Genomic DNA, 23,509 nt, shown 5'->3' with positions numbered 1-23,509 from the left:
GAAGTTGTCTGATCATACCTGAAATCCAGATTCCAGGAAGGCTTGCTGGAACAAACAATCTAAAAAATCTAGGGGAAAGTTAAAGCTTAGCGAACACCAAGGGAAAACTTGGATAAAGACTAAGGCCAAGTTGAATTTCTTCCTGGCTATTGGCAGAATGGTCTATATAGGTATGTCTTTCTATGATCTGAACGTACTTTTTGTATTGTTTGCATTAGAACAAAACAGGAGCAATAGCTGTATGGTAATGTTAGCAGCCTACCCAACATCTGCCATACTGTTCAACCATGAAGACTAGAGATGCGGCCATTTGTATTCGTATACGAATATCCCCGCACAGGTGTTGTTAATGAGGGTCCAGTCCCATGGGGCGGGACGGTCCACTCACTGATCTGCAGTGGACGTGGATTGTGCAGTTCTACCAATGGCTACGCAGCACGCAATCTGCTCGCCAATCCTGGCAGGAGGCGGGAGGACAAGCCTTGCTGCAAGGTCGAAGAGTGGCCAGCGGATCGTACACTGCGGAGCCATCGGTAGAATCGCACCGTCTACTTCGGATTGGTGAATGGACCTATAGGTCCTACTATTAAACATACTTCAGATGAATTCTATGACAAAAATTAGTACAAATTATGCCCTATACCTGTAAACTGCATTACTCTGTTGTAATCTTTACACTTACTGTACTTTACACCTACTTGACAAATACAAACTTTGTGGAAACCAAAACAAGCCAATTTAATTAACATCTCCCAGACTTAAAATGAGCATAACACAATTATTTAAAGAAAGACATCAGAACACACATTTTAAGACAAAATACAAAAATAAAATGCATACATTTAGGTCTAAATGTGAACATTCGTAATTCAATATCTAAAAACAAATTCACAAATTAATTTTGTGCATATGTTTAAAAGGCATACATTAGTCCAGAAATAGAAAATAAGACTCAAAAATGAACACCCATAGAACTAACATGGTATTGAAACAGACTTAATCTAGCATATTCCTCATACTAGTTAAGGAGCAATGTATCTGCAGGAGAGGAATATCAAAGGAGTAAAATGTTTGTTTCAACCAGTATTTGGACTTTTAACTAAAAACCTAAATTCATCAATAATGTGCTACCTAAACTACTGAATCTGCACTTGATAGAAAATGTACTTGGCTCAGAGTTTGGAAATGTTAGTTATTTTCATAGCAACTGGCAGAAGTTTCAGCCAACATAGTCACTGCCTATGTTGTCCAGGGGATTCTGGAACCTATAGTACAACCCACTCCTTCCAAATTTTTCAAGCCCTAACTGTAGCACATTTCCCAGCTATTCTCCAGCAGTACACTAATAACCTAGTCCTAGATATGTATTTTTTGAGAATCCAGGACCATAATGAGTGGATTTAAATTTCTGTCTGCTTGTAAGTGTCAAGAGAAATTAATTTATTACAGAAATGCATTTGCTTTTTTATGTAGAAAGGTCACCGTCACTGGGCATTGTGGGTCTTTTTACATCCTTTTGGAGCTGACAGATAATTTACATAATGAGGTATAGATAACTACTGGTTCATGAGAAACAGAACTTGTTTAGTAAAGTGGTAAATTTCACTGAACATTTAACTTTCTCCACCACAGAAGTATAAAACGGTATTACAACTAAATGAGAACTGAGAAACTTCCTGGGAATAGGAAAAAGGCAGAAAGGTGCTACCTACAGTAATTGACTTTCTTGTTTAAAAATCTTCCCTATGGAAAAAGTTGCCTTTAAAAAGTAGCAACTAAAGACCGGTTAAATCTCAATTTTCATGCACATAAACTGGCTCCCATCCAAGTCACTCTAATCAAATAGATAGGAGGAGGACAGATGGAGAGACAATGGACAATTGCTCCCTTGTGGGAGAACCAGGCTATTAACTTGGAGCCAATCTATGTAAGGTGAGTAGATTGGTCCCATTTGTAATTTCAGTTTCTGCTGGGATCCTGTTAACAATGTATTATTGTCACAGAGAGAAATGTTGTGAACCTAGGACTCCCCCTAAGGCTGCAATGTTTAATGGGTGCCTGAAGTTTCTCTTGCTGAAATACTTTCCATAATACCTTTCCTCATTATACTGAAGAGTAGGAACGTAAGTGCTGAGTGACAACAAGACGACGGCATGAATAGAAAGGGACCTCTCAACACTGGACTTAAGAGTATCCAGGACATTGCAATTTTATAGCAATGGCAATACTTGCATAGTTTGTCCCTATTTAGCCTCATGCCTTCCTTCAGCCTTTTTGCTGCCTTCCTTTGTGTCCATTTAGAACAGTCAATTCATTTTGGAGACGTGTACAGAATACAGAAAACGGCACAAGGGAGAGGAAAGAACAGGGCAGCACACGCAGAAGACAGATACGGAAAGAAAAGGGCAAAGGAGAAAAAGCATAAAAAGTGGAAATACCTGGACATGAGAAGAAAAAACATGAGGGTGTGAAAGAGAAAAGCACAGGCAAATCTGCATCTAGGAAGAATATTTTTGCTGCTAGCATAAAGACTTAGGTGGTTGAGGCTGGCACCACTGGATCTGGCAACATATGAGGTATGTCTCCTAATGTTGCAGGTTTAAAGCAGTTCTTAAAATACATTTAATATTATTAATTAATCTATTCACTTGTATCTATCCTTCTGCTTTAGTAGCCTATATTGTTCATTGCCATACTGCTATCTTATACTGTATGGATTTTTTTTTACATTTTTAACAAAGTTTGTTTATGATCATGCGAACTGTGCTGTAAGTGCTCTGCCTTAAAAGATTACTTATAGATATTTAGTTTCAAAAAGTAAAGTGGGAGTGTAAAGAAACAAATAAACATTGAAACAATGAAGCAATGAGACAGATCCATGGGACAGTACTGTATAAATTTTTTCAAGGTGTCCAAGTACAATAGTGTGGAGGCAACTTAATCAACATTCTTCATTCAGTTCATGTAGATGTACTGCATCTACATGGTGGCGCTGTGGTGGTGCTGTGGGCTAAACCGCAGAAGCCTGTGCTGCAGGGTCAGAAGATCCGGCAGTCGTAAGATCAAATCCACGCAACGGAATGAGCACCCGTCGCTTGTCCCAGCTCCTGCCAACCTAGCGGTTCGAAAGCATGCAAATGCGAGTAGATAAATAGGGACCACCTCAGTGGGAAGGTAAACAGCGTTCCGTGTCTAAATCACACTGGCCATGTGACCACGGAAAGATTGTCTTCGGACAAAATGCTGGCTCTATGGCTTGAAGAGCGGGATGAGCGCCGCCCCCTAGAGTCGGACACGACTGGACAAAAATTGTCAAGGGGAACCTTTACCTTTACCTAGATGTACTGCATCAAGGAATTTCATTGCAGTGTCATTACAAGAAAAGAAAGGGGTAAAACTGGCACAACAAGACCTTTTCCAGTTTTCCAAAAATACTATCTGGACAAGAAAAGGTACATTTTATGAGCATCATGCCCACTTCTATTTATTTGGTGGTCATTTTTTTCCAAGTGGGAGACTGTCAGATCCATTATGCACAAAAAGCCTTGGCAGGCCATACAAATTCCAGTCTTTTTCATGGGTATAACTCTTCCTCCACATAGATAAACAATGAAACCAAAGAGGAGTGGTCAGTGCCCTGAGTGGTCTAAAATAAAGGGCATTTCGATATTTATAGAAAATGCTTTCAGATGTGCAAAAGGTTTCAACTATCTTTGTGAGTTCCAGAGCAAATATTCAAGAGTCCCTCAGAAGATCCTGCCAGTACTACTTAAGTGTACATACAGCAAGAAAAGTAGTAATAGGGTCAAGAATACTGTCAGATGTGGGATGCTTCAGAATGAAGACACAGAGCTGCATGATTTTAAATAGGAAATAAATATGGCAGAGATAACTAGAACAGACAGAGAGCAAACAAGGAATGTCAGTAAGAAAGGCCCAAAGAACAGGGCAGCATACATAGAATACAGATGTGGAAAGAAAAGGGCAAAGGCATAAAAAAGTGGAAATAGCTGGATCTGGGGAGTAAAAAACCTTAGGGTGAGAAAGAGGAATGCACAAACACATTTGCATCTAAGGAGAATTTAAACTGAGTAGAAAGATTGGGAATCATATGGGAAAGGTAGAGGAAAAAAAATAATGAAACTGGGCAAAATAGTTACAGAAATATTGGAAACTTTTCTATTCTGAAATTTCCGATTTCTGCCAAAATAAAAGCATGGGAACTCCTTCAAATTTGCATTTCAGAATGGTTTCTGTATGGTAACTTACAATTAACCTTAGTGAGCAAAGCACAGCTGATGCCTCATGGAGCTTACTGTTTATGGAAAGCTTGGAGAGTCTGTGCCTAAGCATTACCTAGGAAGGCATGCCAAAGCATGAGGAGGGGACACAGTTGCTTGTATTCTCACCAAGCTGCTATTGAGTCCTATAAATGCAGTTTAACTCATGGTGATATACCTGAAAACTGTTGAACTTCTCATATAAGTACTGTACTCGAATTTTGAGTCACTCTGTATATGTAGCATTATCAGAACATCTCCATAGATTCCTGCAGGGAAAGCTATTTGTACCTGTGAAGATACCTCAGGGGTCTAAAACACTCTGTAGGGGAGAGGGGAGAGGTGATTCACTGAGGAGAACATATCTAGTGAGAAGAAATGAGAACAAAGGGGACTGTAACGGCCCATGACAGAATGTACAGCATGCGACAACAGCTCTGTAGGTCACCAAGAGAAGGCTGTTCACCTACAGCCAACCAAGGAAGAAAATCTGCAAGCCTCACTGTCACTGTGAGATATTTTTTAAAAACCCCAAAAAACTGGGTTCTGAGAAATGTGAATAACCTGTAAAGAAATATTAAACCACCAAAAAGAGGTCTCCGTCAGCACTAAAAGGGTTGAAAAGAGTTGGAATACATTCTGCAAACAAGGACAGTGGCAGTCACATATGTGCAACTATTTCCTAAGGAATGTGCATTACATGCCATAAGTTGTTTACCACAGGGGTCCGCAACCCCCGGTCCCGGGCCATGGCAGGACTGGGCCACGGAGACAGATCTCCCGCCCCCCTGCACGCACTCCACCCACACACCCCAGCCACATGTATGGCCTGCCACCTGCACACATAGGTGCCCCACCCCTCCATGAATGTACCCCGCCCCTTCGTGACCACACCCCGCCCCTTCACACATGCACGCTCCACCACTGTGCGAGCAAACTTCACCCCTTCTTACATGCGCACAAGCACGCCATGCCCCTCTGCAAGTGAGCTCCGCGTCTTTGTTAACAGAACATTTATCTTGTAGTATTTGTATTGATTTCTGATCAAAGTGTGAGCCAAAAGCAAAATACTTCAAGGTAAAGACAACCACTTTGTTGAAGCCATGAAACCTACCCGTAAAAAATGTTCTGATGAATAGCCCTCTGTCATAAGAGGAAAAACAGACTACTCCTGGTCTAAATCTCATTTTTAGAACATGCTATCCCAAACTTCCATACTGTGAAAAAACAAGTTATTTTGTGTCCCAAAAAGGGCCAGAAGAATTAAGATTGCCTGAAGAAATATCAACAACCTCTGATATGCAGATGATACCACTCTGATGGCAGAAAGTGAGGAGGAATTAAAGAACCTTCTAATGAGAGTGAAAGAGGAGAGTGCAAAAAATGGTCTGAAACTCAACATCAAAAAAACTAAGATCATGGCCACTGGTCCCATCACCTCCTGGGAAATAGAAGGGGAAGATATGGAGGCAGTGACAGATTTTACTTTCTTGGGCTCCATGATCACTGAAGATGGAGACAGCAGCCCCGAAATTAAAAGACGCCTGCTTCTTGGGAGGAAAGCAATGACAAACCTTGACAGCATCTTGAAAAGCAGAGACATCACCTTGCCAACAAAAGTCCGAATAGTCAAAGCTATGGTTTTTCCTGTCGTGATGTATGGAAGTGAGAGCTGGACCATAAAGAAAGCAGACCGCCGAAGAATTGATGCCTTTGAATTGTGGTGCTGGAGGAGGCTCTTGAGAGTCCCCTGGACTGCAAGGAGAAGAAACCTATCAGTTCTAAAGGAAATCCACCCTGAGTGCTCACTGGAAGGACAGATCCTGAAGCTGAGGCTGCAGTACTTTGGCCATATCCTGAGAAGAGAAGACTCCCTGGAAAAGACCTTGATGTTAGGAAAGTGTGACGGCAAGAGGAGAAGGGGACAACTGAGGATGAGATGGCTGGACAGTGTCTGCGAAGCAACCAACATGAATTTGACAAAACTCCTGGAGGCAGTGGAAGACAGGAGGGCCTGCGTGCTCTGGTCCATGGGGTCACGAAGAGTTGGACACGACTAAACGACAACGAAAAAGGGCAAGGGGGGAGGGCCAACCAAGTAAGTAATGAAGAACAAGATGAAGAATTTCTGGGAACAAGAATAGCTGAATTGAAAAATTCATCTCACAGATAGGTTTACTCCACAATGGTCAAAATTCACAAATGTGTTGTAAAAGTTTTCCGAAATACAGTACCCAGAAAAGCCAAGAAGTGCATTCCCTGTTATGGTCTGACTAAGCTGTATGCTCCACAACTGAATTTTCTATTCAATTTTTATATCTTTGTGGTCGGCAATCTGCCGTGCTAATGTACTTGTTTCTTGCAATCCAGCTGAAAACGCAGTTAGAGTACTTCAGTTCTTGATAATACACTCTTCATAGAGAAGAACACATCAATTGTTCTTCCTTATTTTAAATTAGTTCAGACATTCATTATCTTAATGTTTATAACCCCATTTGCAGGAAGTAGTAATACACCTCCAGCCTTCAAAACTCACCCTGGTTGAATGCTCTAGCCATGGGATCTATAGCTGCTCAAGTTTGAAAATGAATCTGGCAGGCTGAAAGAGTCCGGCTGAGGTCTATATTATCAGGTGTCACCTTGAAGAATGTAGAACCAGTCACCTGCCCATCTCTATGGATAAAGAGCTTGTGACCAGCCATCAAATTGTCCACTGCCTTTCACTGAAGCATACAGTATCTAAGCTGCTGAGGAGGGTAAACACTGAAGAATGTGGCAATACTAGCAAAGCTGCTTAAATTTAGGTTATACACTAGGTTTCGATTGTTTCTTTTTCATTTGGCTCTGATGCCTGCCACTCAGTATTAACCATTCTTCATTGGTTGGAAGGAAAGGTCTCTAACTCTATGACAGATCATATGCTTTGTATGCAAAAGGTCCTCAGATCAAGCCATGTATCTCAAACCGCATCAAGAGATTTCATGTCTGACTTGGCACATAGCACCTTCCTGTGTTTTGTTTGCATTTTATTTTACTTTATATTATATTAGTTACTTAACTTGTATACTGCCCCACTCAGTGACACCCACTATTCTGGGCAGTTTATAAAATAGACTGGTGAACCTCCACCAATCCCCAGACACCACCCACATACAAATCCAAACAACATAAACCCAAATAATATGGCGAAGATCAATTCATTAAAAAAATACATTCTACCTCCTTGGTTGTTTTCAACTACCGACCCAAACCCAGCAGTCACTTCAGCCACAACCATTCCGGCAGAAAGGGCCCAGTGGAAATCCTATACCCCAAACTGCTGCCAGAAGCCTGCCGACAATTCTGGCACATTTTGACTGGTAGAAGCAGAAGACTCCAAGGAGTCTTTCCTTTTACCTACTTTAAGAAAAGCTGCTTTTCAACACTGTTGCTAGAAAACTCGCTTGGACGTGCCACTTCAAGACCCCACGAACTGCCCAACATAAATAAAACACAAGAGTTCCAATAAGAGAGATGGGCAACTATAAAACAAACCAGCAGGCCTCAATACCTGCAGCTGAGCAACTGCCTTGAAAGTTCTGTACCAGTGGCTTTGAGCATGCTTTATCTCAGTGTCAAAACACTGTCAAACGTCTAGCTGGCACTGAAGAGCCACAAATTGTGTTCCATATGTGCATATGTCATCATCTTGTCACTTTTATTTGCTCTCTTCATTTCTATCTTCATCGATACACTCCAACACAGCTTTCCCACAAAGTCAAAACTGATTCAGACTGATTCAGAAAAGCTTAAACTTCCTGAAAATGATAAACATGTGAAATGATCATCTGAGCTTTCATTTGGCCAACAATCTGAAAATTATAAGCATTAGGTATACTAAATGCACCTCGTATTTTTAGAACATGTCTTTCCTCCTACAAAGGAAAGCACAATGCTGTAAAAAAAGTAAGACCCACAGGGAAGAGAGGAAGAAGCAGAACAATCCATTCAACCTGTCAGCCTGCACCAAACTCAGTGTCAAAATAATGGAAGTCACTCTGATGGGCCTCATAAGGATTGCATCAGGCATTGTCCAAACGAATTCCCGTTTCCCTGCTGCAGTACTGCAGGCAGATGCGTAAAAGAATCCTAGCAGAAAACAAATATGATGAAATTCAACATATCTTGGATTAAACCCCCCTCAAAAAGAAGCACAGGAGCTCACAGCTAAATGAAAAACATTTAAATATATAAATTTAAATATATTTTTCCTATATTTAAAAAGCACATTTTGAGTATATAAACAGGTTAAAAGGTAAAAAACAGGCTGTAGTAGAAGGTATGAAATGTGTCATACAAATCTGTAGGAGAAAAATCCAAGGTCTCTCTCTTTGTGGCATTGTTGTGTGCCACTATGTTATTTCCAATTTAATGTGAACCTATGAATTAATCACATCCAAAAAGTCTCGTTACTAACAGTCTACTCAGCTCTTGGAAACTAAAGGCTGTGGATTACTTTAGTGAGTGAATCTATGTTTTGGTCATTTGTCTTCTTTTCCTGTGGCCTTCAACCTTTTACAGATTATTATATTTTCCAATGAGTCTTGTCCTCTTGTGATATAACCAAATTACAACAGCCTCACCGGTTTAGCTTCTGGCAAAAGTTCAGATTTGATTTGATCTAGAACCCATTCATTTGTCTTGCATCCATAATGTCATCTTCAAACACCGCATTTCAAATGAATTGATTTATACCTGAAATATAGCTTGAATTCAGTTCTTGCATCAGGTGACTGCTTCTACCTCAAAATGATTTTCAGATCATTTGAGTTAGTGACTGGATCCATTATTACAACTCAAATGTTCTACAGCAGCAGTTTGTCAAACATCTTGTGAGGCTCTCTGACTTCAAAGTATGAGTCAACAAACAACATAGCTGGTCGACAATCTTCGTCCCCAGCATTTTGTGTCCTAGTTTTTGGAAACTACTCATGCACAACTTTAAAGACAGCAAACAACAGCTGTATCAGGGCAGTTTATGTGTTGGTTTGGCCATCGTAGGAATCAAGACAATTAATGATATATTACATTAACCAACCAGCCATGAAATAATGAACTAACAATCTCTAATATATTTTTTACATAAGCAATTCAATACGTTGTTAACATGGCCTCTGTTATTGTTCTTTTCTTTATATATTCCTCTTTTGCCCAACACAGGAAATTAAGGCAGCTTACAAAATACTTAAAATAAAGATATCACTAATAAGGATGTGCTCTTTGTTTTGTAAAACAAGGGAAGAAAATTTTTCCAAAGAGCTATGACTGTCAGGAAGCACTGTACCTACTTACCTCCCTCCCTCCCTCCCTCCCTTCCACAAATCAAGAACAGAAATTCAAGTGCAGGGAAGCTGATGGTGGAAAAAAAAATCCAAAGCTCTTTTCTACAGGGCCAAAATGTGCAGGTGTGTCAATCTGAATTTCCAGGAATTGCAACCCATAAGCGTGAAAGAGCACATCTCTAATTGTAAAAATACAAGAAGTCATAATATTAAAACTCAGTTAAATACTTGAGTGCATTAAAACTACCGGTAGATTAAAACAATTTAAAAACACATAAGTAAAAATGTAGTGTATAATGTAAAGCAGAATAGTCCTCATTAAAACCTTCTGCCTCAGTGACCAGTTGCCAAAACTCTGCCTTAAAAGAAAGAGCTTTGCCTGTAAGGCAACAGAGAGATGGAAAAGGCCTGCCCAGTCTCCCTCAGAAGAGATTTACAGAGCTGGGAAACAGCCACCGAAACACCCCTTTCATGTCATCACCAGATCTGCTCTGTGAGGGTGATGGGGCTGCAAGAAAGGCCTCCCTTGAAGGAGATACTGCTCTTCAGATAGCATGGACCCAAATTATATCAGGCTTTGTAGGTCAAGACTACTACTTTGAGCTGGGCCTGGAAAAGAAACTCTCGGCCTGACTAAAATAATTCATCGCCTTTCTCCTAAAAAAGGACTCAAGGAGGCTTACATCATTAAAAACACAGTATTAAAACCTAAAAACAGTATGTTATTCAAATCTTAAAGAAGAATTAAATAACTTTATATTAAACATGGTTAGTAAAAGCATTATGAAAAACAGATTCAGAAGCAATAAAATATGGATCATCCAAAATTCTACCAAAGTTCTAGCAATCATAAAACAGGAACCCATGGTATTTTCTACAAGGATGGTAACCTCATGCCATAATTCCTAATGTTATCAGAGACACTTCAAGTTATAACTGCTGGATAGCGTAGTGGTTTAGGTATCTGACTGCCAGAGCCAGAGGGCTGGGAGTTCAGTTCCCCACTGTGCCTCACTGACAAGGGCTGGACTTGATGACCCATAGAGTCCTTTCCAGCTCTGCAGTTCAAAGGTTGTTATTATTCTTATTATTACGTTAAGGGCTAGAATGTGGGAGGAGGTGCAAAGAGAAGTGGTCTCACCTGGTTTCTTCATCTGTGCTCTGTAGGAGAGAACACATGCAAAACAAAGATGTTGGAAACAGCACTGCAAACATTTATTTTCATTTTTACACTATTGAGAATACGTAACGTATGACAGACACATAAAGGGCTTGTTGGTTAATGATGACAGGGAGGGGTTTTTCTGCTAACAGAAAGAATCACAGTTACATTTCAAGCTTCAGGCAGCATTTGATCAGAAGGGCACAATGGACTGCTTGCTTGGGGCAGTAATAACTGGCACTTCTACAACTAAACATTTCACCTCTCATCAGCTAAGCATGGTGCTTTAACCGTTCTCATTTTCATTAGATTCTCAGGTCATTCTGGCCAGATGGGAATGGCTCAGGATTGCTGTTTGTTGAAGATAACGTATTCCCATCCTACTAACACACTAACAGGATGATAACACTTATCGGGTGCTTGGTCTGACAGATGGTGTTTAATTGCAGAAAGCTCTAATGATACCTAGCATTTCCTATTATATGTTTGTATACGTGCCATGATGCTCAAATCGTAAATGCCTACAATCCCAAACACAGAGGGTCGGGTGGTTGTTGTTTTAGCTCGGGCATGGGAGCGGAAGACAACACGAAAGTGTTAAAATGCTGTTTGGGGCCTCCACTGCTCACCAGAGTGTCTAATGCTGAGCAAATTTTTGTAATTCTCAGCAGAGCATTAAGGACATTTTATATCACATTCTGAGAGCAAGTAAAGGGCATTGAAATAATCAATTCTATGTAAATATCACAGTGGAGTTAATGCATGTAGCATTTTCTCTTTGTAAAGAAAAAGGGGAATGTTAAGCAAGCCTTGATATCTGCTTGCTTTGAGAGTCTGATAAGGAGAATAGATGCACAATATAAACTTCAGCTAATACTGAAATTTAATCGGATTTATTTAACTAGGCACAAAAGCATTATCCATGGTGTTATTAAACAAACAGACACATTGTCATCTGTACTTTCATAAATTATGTACGATAGGTACACAACTTGGTGCTTCAAATGGAAGCTAGGACAAGCATTACCCCAGGAATCTTGTACTGTACAGGAAGCACACCCTCTAAACGTTTGAGTGTAAAGCCCCCCTATATAAGGTGCTGTAACGGAACCCAAAGTATGACGTCATTCCTGCATGTCAATCAGGGGATGGAGCAGGAGGGGTGGAGTCAGAATGACAGTTGGAACAGCTGGGTGAGACAGTTAGGAGTTGGAATCAGAGATTGAGAGAGGTTCAGGCAGAGTTACGGACCAGAAGTTATTAAGAGAGTGCTAGGATTTAGGAATAGAAAAAGGGTCAAGGAAGAGAATTGAAAGAGTTAAAATATAGTGAACAAGCAGGAATGAATGTCTAAGTATAACAAGAGAAATATTGACATGATCTGATATACGTTAACACCTGATTTATTATACATGAACATATGAAACAGTTATATTTGATTCTCCTTATGATTTGTTCGATAATAAAAGAATATTTATTTAAAACCCTTGATTCCTGAAATTGTATGACCCTTTGGGGTGACAGCTCCTGAGTGTGTGGGATTTGATTTGGTATTAGTATAATACCTGGTGGCAGCGAAAAGGGCGTATTTACCTTTGTGGAGCCCAGAGGTATATAGGGCACAAAGGGGGATCGCCACAGGTGCTCCGAAGGCAGAATGTCCCAGGCTCAAGCCCTGGGATGGGGAGTTAACCACAATCTGTAATAGTCGGTCCACCTGGAGAAAGAATGTTTCTGCCATAGAGACCTTGAGCCACAGCAGAAAATAGTGGCTTAGAGATAAGCCAATGCAGCAAAATGCAACTTTACATATTGATCAGATCCAGTGCAAAACAACTGCTCTGTCTTGTTATCCCTATTTTAAAAAACAGTACTGTTTGGAAATAATGTTAAAGACTGTCCTGTTCTTCTCTTTGCTCCCTTTCAAGAAAATGCATCCTTCAGAAGAGAAATGGGGCACATGTATTGTATATACTGTAACCTTTGCATGCATGATATTTTACTATTGGAAGTGTATTAACACGACAGAGCCAGGTTACTAAAGAATTTCATCCATCCAGAAATACATTGCAAACTGCATTAATGAACCTATCAATCACCTCATTTATCACGTTGTTTCCGTTTCTATATAGATCTTGCTTGAATTATGATTCTATTTAGAATAATTCTTTGGTTTATTGATCACAACATTACCTCTACAAAAAGACCAACTACTATACTACAAAAAATATGCATTTTTAAGCAGAAAAGGAAATGCTACCCTAAGGAATGTATTATTAACTTAGGGAAATCACATCAAGAACTCACTTGATGTGATTTGGTCACTTCCAATTTAGGCAGTCTGAAAGGACAAAAACATAGAATAGATACCTAAAAACCAGATGCCGGGGAAAAGCAAGAATAGCTATTAGATCCATACTCCACTTGTGGAGATTTTGGACAAAACCAAAATCTACAGGACAGGCAATCTTTTTTATTAGACCAACCAATATTCCATAAAGTGTGCAAGTCTACATCTTGCCTGGAAGGTATGGACTCTCTCTAGTCCTGGACTCAGAGAAGAAAAGAATCAGGAAAGTCCAGAAATGTTGGGTGTTGTTATGGTCATGATATCTGTTGTTTTCCAAGACAGAAATTCCCAACTAAACAAGTCACTGGCAGCTATTTGGGTACTTCACTGTGTATACATTTTCCCTTCAAGAGAGCAATCACAAGATTTACCACTCTGGAAACGGCAGGCAAGTATACTTGATGTATTTGTTCCTTTTTGCCTCTACCGAAAGTTTTTTCAAAGCTAATAACTTCATATTATTTTACAGAAGATAGGCAGTGATGACCTCTGACCCATTAATCATCTGTGGAAGTGTTCTAGAAATCACCACTTGGCATGTCGCTTTAACATACTCCCCAACTCCAATAGCTCTCTTAATATGAGTGAGATAGCATACGGTGCAAGCTGACTTAATTTAGATAAAATAAATGGAATACTCCACCCATTCTTTTGGAAGGTGAACAGAATGAGGAAAATTAATGTGGAAGAATTTGGATGGTGAATTCAAGTGAAGTATTATGGGTTTACAAGGCTCTAAACAAGAAACTGTCCTTCCAACTTTTATTGGATATGTTCTGCACACAGACTAAGCAGACAGGGATATCAAATACACTCTTGTCTGACACCTAGCTAGGAAAAGGGCAAAGGTGTGGGAATCAATCTTGGATCTCTATGGGAACTCAACTGGTTTGCCTTCTATAAAACAGACAAGTGTTACCATGATAAATGTGAGTTCAGAAGAACAGTTCTGCTTTTTGAGGTTCCCGTTATATCCCGATTCATCCTGTTTCTGCACCCAGTTCACCTTGCTCCACCCAATGTAGCACACCTCTTCCAATACTAAACAGTTGATTTTTGGGAATCTGGCTCATGGCCAGGCAGGAGAGCAATAGTTTTGCCTTATCTGTCCTATGAGACATTGCCTTTGTACCTAAAAATGAGTACATGTTTTCTGGAAAAAGAACCAACAAGGTTCTTTGCATCTTGTAATATATACTTGCTGAATAATTTTCTTGAAGCTGAAGGTAATTAACATCTATCCAAGTGACTGTTGTAGCTTGGATAGTGTAGATCTGTGGAGATGATGTTATGGTTAGTGCAATGTTGATATGTGAATGTGACAAACCCAGACCTACTGGGATCTGTCACACAGTTTCACTAAGCTGCCACCAACCATTCCCTGTAAGAAGTCACACAGACCAGGGATGGATTTTTAAACAATAAAAAGAATAAGGTTTATTTAAATACACACAGGGAAAATAAAACAATCAGGTGAATAGGATAAAGTAACGTGGCTTATTCTCACTCATACAAGCATACAGTTTGGTTCACCCAGAACCCTTAACTTAAAGCACAGACCCTGAACCTATCAGTTCTGGCTAACCAACAGACACCTGAACCTATCAGGTTGGTACTCTGACACACAGTAGTACCCTGTCTGACACACAGACTCCCACAACAGCTTCTTCTTCCCAGCTGCTGCTTCGTCACAACCCAGTGTCTCTCAGCATCTCATCCAGTGTGTCTTTCACCACACAGGCATCACATATTTATACAGTACAGCCCCTCCTCCTGATGTCCCGCCTTCCACTCCCCATAGGATGGAACTTTCCCTCCAAACCCATGACAGACAGGTAACATCAGTGCTGTATGTAACACCTCCCCTCTTTATAAGTTGTTTTGTAGGGGGAAAGCTAAAAGTGCTTTTCACCAAAAAACAACCTGGATAAAACACAAAACAACAGTTATACATACCATATAATACTTACTCATCCTTACACTCTAAGTTAACCATAGCAATTATGCATTTAAACATTTACCATTTACATTACATCAATTTACCTTTATTCATACAAACCAATTCAAAAACAGGTACATTTTACTTTTTGTCATCATTATATACACATAGTCCATGTTCTTTCGCCGTCTTCATTCTTCAGGTCTTCTTGATAAGGCGTCAGCAACACAGTTCACTGACCCTCTGACCACCTTCACTTCAAAGTCATAGTCCTGTAGGTTTAAAGCCCACCTCATAAGTTTGCTATTGTGGGTTTTCATAGTCTTTAACCATTGCAATGGTGAATGGTCAGTACACAGAATAAAATGTCTTCCCCAGATGTAAGGCTTGGCCTTCTGGATCGCGTAGACTATGGCCAAACACTCCTTCTCCACGGTTGCCAAATGTCTCTCACCTTTTTGAAGTTTCCTACTCAGGTAGGACACTGGATGCTGGTCACCATTCTCATCCTCCTGGCACAGAACTGCTCCTACCCCGCTGTTAGACGCATCGGTGTAGATGATGAACTCCCGGTCGAAGTCTGGAGCATGCAGGACTGGATAGTTGATTAACGCCTCCTTCAACCTCTGGAACGCCACCTCACAGTCGCTGGTCCACGGGATGCGGTCATCAGCCTTCTTCCTCGTCAGATCGGTCAGCGGAGCCGCAATCTCGCTAAACCTCGGGATGAACTTTCTGTAGTAGCCCACCAACCCAAGAAATGATTTGACTTTTTTCTTGGTGTTGGGTCTAGGCCAATCACGAACAGCTTCTATTTTGGCCTCCAGGGGTTTTATCACTCCTCCCCCTACCATGTGACCCAAGTATTTTATTTCTGGGCTACCCAGCTGACACTTGCTGGCCTTTACTGTTAGCCCTGCTGCACTTAACCTCTGCAGCACTAACTCCAGGTGTATCAGGTGATCTTCCCAGGTATTACTGAAGATCCCTATGTCGTCAATGTAGGCCACTGTAAAGTCACTGAGCCCTGCCAAGGTCTGGTCCATCAGCCTTTGGAATGTGGCTGGTGCATTTCTGAGACCAAAGCTCAGGACTCGAAACTCATAGAGACCAAAAGGGCTGCAAAAGGCAGTCTTTTCTTGATCCCTGGGATCAATTCTTAATTGCCAATATCCCTTTACCAGGTCCAATGATGAGATGAACCGACAACCCCCTATGGTTTCAATCAGGTTGTCTAGCCTGGGCATTGGGTAGGCATCAGGAGTGGTTACACGGTTCAATTTCCTGTAATCGACACAAAACCTAATGCTCCCATCAGGCTTGTCCACAAGGACTATCGGAGAGGACCAAGGACTAGAAGAGGGGACGATTATGTTCTCCCTCAGCATCTCGTCCAGCTCCTTCCGCACCTTGTCCCTATAGGGTCCCGTTACTCGGTATGGGGATACTGCCTGCGGGGGTGCATCCCCTGTGTGGATCCGATGCATCACTCCCTTCACTATCCCCGGCTTGTTGGAAAACACCTGTTGATATTTCCTAAGCAGCATTTTTAGTTCTTGCTGCTGGTCTTGGGTGAGTGCAGGACTGATCTTTACCTCCTCTGGGTTGTATTTTACTTCCCCTCTACCCTCCCAGAAGGGTAATTCCGCTTCCTCACTCTCAGCTGCTTTTATCGCGAATAAAACCCTCTGTTCCCCTCTGTAGTAGGGTTTTAGGGCATTCACATGAACCACCCTCCTTGCTTGGTTCTCCTCCTGCTCTATTAGGTAGTTCAGGTCTGACATCTTGGAAATGACCCTATATGGTCCTGCCCATTTGAGCTGCAGTTTATTCTCTCTGCAGGGCCTAAGCCAAAGCACTTCCTCCCCTGGGTCAAAGTGCCTCTCTCTAGCTTTGTGGTCATACCATGTTTTCTGTCTGACCTTCTGAGCTTGCAGGTTTTCTGCTGCCAGCTCTAGATTTCTCCTTAGGTCATTCATCAGAGTGTCTATGTATGTCACAACGTCTTGTGGGTCATCCTGGGTGATCTGCTCCCAATCTTGCTTGATCAAATCAAGGGGCCCTTTCACCCCTAAGTGTGCAGCAAACATGTCAGAGTGCCCCCTTTGTAAGATCATGGGGCGATACTTTTCAGGTACCACCAGCTGACTTCTGCTCCCATCTCCCCCTTTTGAGATATTCCTCAGGGTCTCTCTATATAAAATCCCCTTTTTCTCCAGAAATCTCACTGGGGTTTCAGGTGTTAGCTGGGCGTCAGTCACCTGTTCAAAACACTTTTGGAGAGTGGCGTCTGCCTTTTGCTCCTGTCCAAATCTGCTGTCTGTGGTTAAGGTTTCCACCACAGCTTCTGAACTCCCCTCTGCTTCCGTCTCTGGCTCATCATTACCCCCCTGAACTGTCCCTGTGGTGGCTTGTGAGCGTGTAATCACTAGCACCCGTTTTACATGTTCAGCCAGGTCATTTCCCACGAGCACGGCTGCTGGCAGATTCGATGAAATCGCTAGCCTCCAAACTCCCCTCCAGCCTTGAAAGTTGACAGGTACCTCTGCTACTGGCAGAGAGATTACCTGCCCCTCAATCCCTGCCACCTTCATGCTCTCATTTGGGATTATAAACTCCCTAGGAATAATATCTGGATGGCACAGGGTTACCTGGGAACAAGTGTCCCGCAGCCCCCTATACTGACGGTCAAGTATTCCTACGTCCACCCCTGCTGTCTCAAACAACTGAGAATCTGTTTTCACCAGCAAGCAGCGTTTTACCTCCACAAGAGGACCATTTTCCTCAGCCTGATCAGCATAGGTAGCTGTTCCAGACTGAGTAGCCATGGCAACAGGCTCCCTCAGTGACACTGAGCCTTGCTCTTTCTGGACACAGAACACAGCTTTTGGCTTGGTTCCACTAGACTCCTGAGGCACCATTCCTTTTAGCTGCTTTAATTTCTCACACTCTGAGATTAGATGACCCTTTCCCTGACAGAAATAACATTTTCTGGTGTATTTTGATTCTCTCTCATCTTGTTTTGGTTTCCCCTCCAAAATCTGAGGTCTTGGTTTCATGTCTGAGGGCTTCCCTTCACCATGGGCCCCTCCCCCTTGCTGGCTTTTCCCTGGTCCCTGAGAGTACTTGCTGTAGGCTTCTTTGGGTTTACCTACAGATTTCCCCTCACCCAAGGGCTTTCTTATTTGGGAAATAAAATCTGCGATCTCTGCGGCTTGTGCCACAGATTTTGGTTTCCTTTCCCTCACCTGGAATTTCAATTCCCCATGCAGGACTGAATAGAACTGTTCCAGTGCTATCGAGTCTTTAAGCTGCTCATAGGTCTCTGTTCCCTCCTGCGATAGCCATTTCTCAAGCAGCCTCACCAATTGGGCCCCCACTTGGGTAAAAGTCTGTTCTGGTTTCTTGGTGAGGGACCTGAATCTTTGTCTCAGCTGCTCTGCATTTATCCCATGTCTGGCAAACACCAGTTTTTTAAACTCTGCAAAATCTTTCATCAGTTCCTCAGGCATCTCGGCATAAACCTCAGCCAGGCTACCACTGATTAAAGATCGCATGATGGTCATCTTCTCAGTTTCCCTCACTGAGAAGTCCACAAACGCTCTTTCCACTAAGGAAAAGAACACCTCGGGACAATCTCCCTTGTGGTACACAGGGAATTTCTTCAGGTCAGCCTTAGACAGTTGGCCTCCCTCAGAATCCCTATTGTTATTATTGTTCTGGTTCATCATTTCCAGTTTTCTTAATTCAAACGCCATTCTTTCTTTTTCCAGAGCAATTTTCTCTCTCTCTAATCTTTCTTCTCTTTCCAATCTCTCTCTCTCTAATTCAAATTGCCGCTGTTTCTCCCTTTCCCTTTCTTCTCTTTCCCTTTCCTCCATTTCAAATTGCCTCATCCTCAGTTCATGCTGTTGGGCTATGAGCAATTTTCTAAGTTCTGGGTTCTGCTCTCCTGTGCTGTCACCCTGCACTGAGCCAAATTCATCCTCAGAACCTTGGTCAATCTGGGGGTCTTTCACTTCACTCATTTCGGCCATCTGGCTTCGAGTCAAGGGCATAATCCCCCCTCAGAACAGGCTGCTTTAAAAAGTCAAGCCTCAAAATAAAACGACCACTTTTTTCCTTCTTGCCTCAGAACCAGCTTTCTCTAGAGATTGCTGCTGTTCTTCAGCACTACTTGCAACAGTATCGAGTCAGAGCCTACCCCCCTCTGCTGGGCCTCTCAGCTGGCAAGCTAGCTCACTGTTACTACGCAGTTTTGCCTCAGCTTTTCCCGCCAAAACTAGGCTGCCTCAGAGCACCTTAATCTAAGTCTCCCCAGTTGGCACGTTCTTCTACTAGCGCACCTCCCCGTGAGGTACACCTAGAAGATTACCTACGCGCCTCAGACTGTCCCTGACTAGACCCCCCTTGCTCTGGGCACACTTGCCAAGGCTTTGCTGGACCGCTGGACAACTGGACCAGTCGTATCCCACACGCTGGACACCAATCAATGTGACAAACCCAGACCTACTGGGATCTGTCACACAGTTTCACTAAGCTGCCACCAACCATTCCCTGTAAGAAGTCACACAGACCAGGGATGGATTTTTAAACAATAAAAAGAATAAGGTTTATTTAAATACACACAGGGAAAATAAAACAATCAGGTGAATAGGATAAAGTAACGTGGCTTATTCTCACTCATACAAGCATACAGTTTGGTTCACCCAGAACCCTTAACTTAAAGCACAGACCCTGAACCTATCAGTTCTGGCTAACCAACAGACACCTGAACCTATCAGGTTGGTACTCTGACACACAGTAGTACCCTGTCTGACACACAGACTCCCACAACAGCTTCTTCTTCCCAGCTGCTGCTTCGTCACAACCCAGTGTCTCTCAGCATCTCATCCAGTGTGTCTTTCACCACACAGGCATCACATATTTATACAGTACAGTCCCTCCTCCTGATGTCCCGCCTTCCACTCCCCATAGGATGGAACTTTCCCTCCAAACCCATGACAGACAGGTAACATCAGTGCTGTATGTAACAGTGAACATGCTGCTGTAGCTTGAAATAACATATATTTATGGGATTCTCTCATTGTGCATTAGTCTTTTTTTGTACTTACTGGCACATGTAGTAACTGTACACCTGAGATCAGGCCAGGCAATCTGGGTGCCTTGAGGTATTCTTGGACTGCAACTCTTACCACTGTGCCTGCTGGCTAAGCTTGATGGGAGATGCAGTCCAACAACACCTGGAGGGCCACAGATCATCCACACCTGGCAGGTAAATTGCACTCTTTTTTTCCCTTCTGGGTTCTGACGGGCCCTTAGTGGGCATATGTTGGGAGTGAGGTGGCCACATTTTATAACACTCACTATTTTTTTAAGGCAAAAGCTGCCAGTGTTCAGTATTTCATTTATATACTGACCTTAGTAAGACCCCACAAAACTTCAGTTGCATTCAGGCTAATCAAGTAATAACCTGAAAGTCAATATGGAATTGTCATTGCACATTGTTGACCAACAGGGTGGTGGATAAGTCAGCGTGGCTTTTTGTAAGTTATTTAGGTCAAAGTGTCAAATTCCATATCCTCAGGGGTCTAGGTTGACAAAGAGAAAATTCTCAAACCCAAAGACCACTGCAGAGAATTTTCCTTCTCCTCAAAGAAGATATAAAATAGGAAAAGAATAAAGAATGTCATGGTTCTGGCAGTGTGAAAAGATTTCTGTGATCTACAGAGGAGATCAACAATGTTATCATCTATCTATCAAAGCACCACTAGTTTCTTTTCCAAGGCAACTCAATCAAAAGGCGCTGAATGGACTCAGTCTGTGCTCAGAACAAAAAGAGAGTTACGGTTTGAGTACAAACTCTTTCTTAACCTAGTTTCCTGATGCCATCATTGATACAACTTCTACGAAGTGGCTCAAGTTTTGATTAGGGTCCATTTATATCTCAACTCAAGATGTCAGAATAAAGTCTTAGACAGGAGCAGAAGCAAAACTTCAACTTCCAAGCCTTTAACTTTAACTTGGGAATATGCAGGCCACAAATCAAAAGGATAAAGTAAAAGAATCTCAGAGCAAGAACTTCATTTAATTTCAAACATGGACATTTGGGGGGCTTTTCTGTGCATTCTACTGAGCAGAAACCTGGGCTGCTGCTTTTGAAAGGCACCAATGGACCCAATCCTGAAGAACATGTCCATCTCCTTGAAGTCCCATACTGATGCTCTGTTGTGCATCCATATAGCTGATGGGCTTCCATGTTCATTCCTTACTATTCATTCGTCTAAAAGGCAAGCAATGATTAAAATACCTATTGAATTTCATTCTAGTAACACCTATTAGTCATGCAGCTAAATGCAATGTCTGTCTACAGAAACAATATACCCTGGATGCTACACAATAGAAGACCATAGCAAGGAATAAATATAACTTTCCAATCCTGTTTGTCAGATTCTAGACAATCAACTTCTATCTTCCTGCTTTTGTAGACAGAAATATGGACAAGCTGAATCTCAGGCCTGATGCAGCAAGAGTTTTTAATGTTCTTACATTCATTCCCATTTTGTGTTACAATAAATCTCCTTTTGATCAGGATCTATTCAGCCACACTTTCCACCCTCCTTCTCTCCAACCTTTCAACATATTGATCTACAAGCATTAGCAATCTGTCCTGTTTACCTGGGATGGAAACCACTGCTGTGCTTGTGCCAGTTTCATCCTCAGCTGAAGCCTTACAAATGTACAAATCTGTGAGTGTCACTAGCTTTTATAGAGAAAGATAAACAGGCTGCAAATAGGGATGCCACTGAAGAGAGATAAAATGTAGACCATGAGCTAAGCACTGAGGATGTCCAGGACCATGTTCTGCCATACCACAGTACTATGAGATTGCAAAACATTCTGCCCTAGGATTGAATAAGTCTTCATCAACCTATCACACTAAGGAATAACTTATAGGTAAGGGAGAAAAAGAAATTAGCTTGTAAATGATCAATAAAAAGTTCAGTTTCAGAACTGAAGATGGGACTACTAATGCTCTATGCATACTAGTGTAAATATTTCAGGCCCTAAAGTGGGGGAGAGAGAAAACCTTATAAATCAGCCTCCCACAACATGATTCCCCCCTCTAGATGTTTTGAGTCAACTCAGTCAGAGATAGTGAAATCCAAAAACATTCAGACACACTGAGGTTCAGGAAGACCCTTTTAGATTGTAAGCTCTTTAAGGCAGGAACCTGTCCTCTGTTATCACTCTGCAAAACACCAGGCACAGGGACATTTTATAAATAATAAGCAACTCAGCAATGAACATAAAGAAAACAAATGACTATAATTTAATGGGAATTAGTAGAGAAACTGTGCATGCACATACAGAGACGTTTGGCGAGGAATGAAATGTGGAAATGTTTATATGCTAATGCCAGAAGCTGCCAAGCCAAAATGAAGGAAATAGACTGCTTGGCACTAAATGGAAATATAACTGTAGCAGGCATATTAAAAGGCTGGTTCTATATTGAGGATCAGTGGATATAGTTATTGCCAGATATAAAGTCTACAGAAAAAGAGGGAAGGCAATTTTGAGGGGTGCTCTATATGCTACTGGGCAAGAAGGTCCAATGAACTAGAAAATATAACATCAACAAACTTATCTGCAAAATTGGTGTGGATAGAAATATTGAGCCAGAAATGAAATAATGGGAGTGCACTGGAAACATTCTACGATTTTCCTGAACTCCCAGGATAATCTTAAAACAGTAGGCAGCCAAACTATATTGTGGAACTTCAGCTCTGCTTGTACTGGCAGTCTCAGTAAATGCGTAGTCAGTTTTCTCTTCTTTAAGCTCCCTTCATCGTTCCTCACAGAACATGCTTTCCAGACCTTGTACAAGCATGGCCACCTTCTTCTGGACAAATTTCACTTGTTGTAGTCTTTCTTAAACTATAGTGCCCAGAAACTGGCATACTATTCCAGCTGAGGACTGACCACAGTAGACTAGAGTGGTAGTATAGTTTCCCTGTACACTATAAAGTTGATGCAACCAAGTACTGCATTTGCTTTTTTGGTGGTCAGATCCCACAATTTAGCCTGTGGCCTACTAAAGTCCCTAGGTCTTTTCATGCATACTCCAATCTGTTAAGGTCACTTTGAATCCTAATTCGGTCTTTTGAGGTACTAGGAATGCCTCCAAGTTTGGTTTCATTTACATATTTAATTAGCATCCCCTTCACACTCTCATCAAAGTCAATTATAAAGGTGGTAAACACCCCACTTGTCACTTACCTCTGGGATGATGAGGAACCACTTACAAGCACTCTTTGGATACAGCCCATCAACCAGCTATACATTCACTTAACAGTAGCATCATCTAGCCCTTTACCAGCCTGGCCACAAGAACATGAGGGACCTCATCAAAACCCTTGCTGAACTCAAGATCCATAGCATCCCATTCATCTACTA

General features: G+C 41.7%; 1 protein-coding gene across 6 annotated transcripts in view; it reads right to left on the bottom strand.

Moving 5' to 3' along the window:
• Nucleotides 1–23,509, bottom strand: part of TRIM44 (tripartite motif containing 44) — a 146,264-nt gene that overhangs the window by 63,763 nt on the left and 58,992 nt on the right. For 4 of the 6 annotated variants that reach the window (XR_013540679.1, XR_012082481.2, XR_012082480.2 and 1 more), the window contains exon 5: nucleotides 10,743–10,762. The exons of the other annotated variants lie outside the window; for them this stretch is intronic. Coding sequence is in view for 1 of the 4 variants with exons in the window: in XM_020782798.3 (XP_020638457.3) it covers nucleotides 10,743–10,762 (20 nt within the window). In the remaining 3 variants the exon portion in view is untranslated. The remainder of the gene's footprint in view (nucleotides 1–10,742; nucleotides 10,763–23,509) is intronic. 6 annotated transcript variants of the gene reach the window in all.

The sequence above is a fragment of the Pogona vitticeps genome, chromosome 1, assembly GCF_051106095.1.
Source record: "Pogona vitticeps strain Pit_001003342236 chromosome 1, PviZW2.1, whole genome shotgun sequence".
Taxonomy (NCBI): Eukaryota; Metazoa; Chordata; class Lepidosauria; order Squamata; family Agamidae; genus Pogona; species Pogona vitticeps.
The sequence above is the reverse complement of the archived record's forward strand: the minus strand, read 5'-3'. Positions and strand labels throughout refer to the sequence as shown.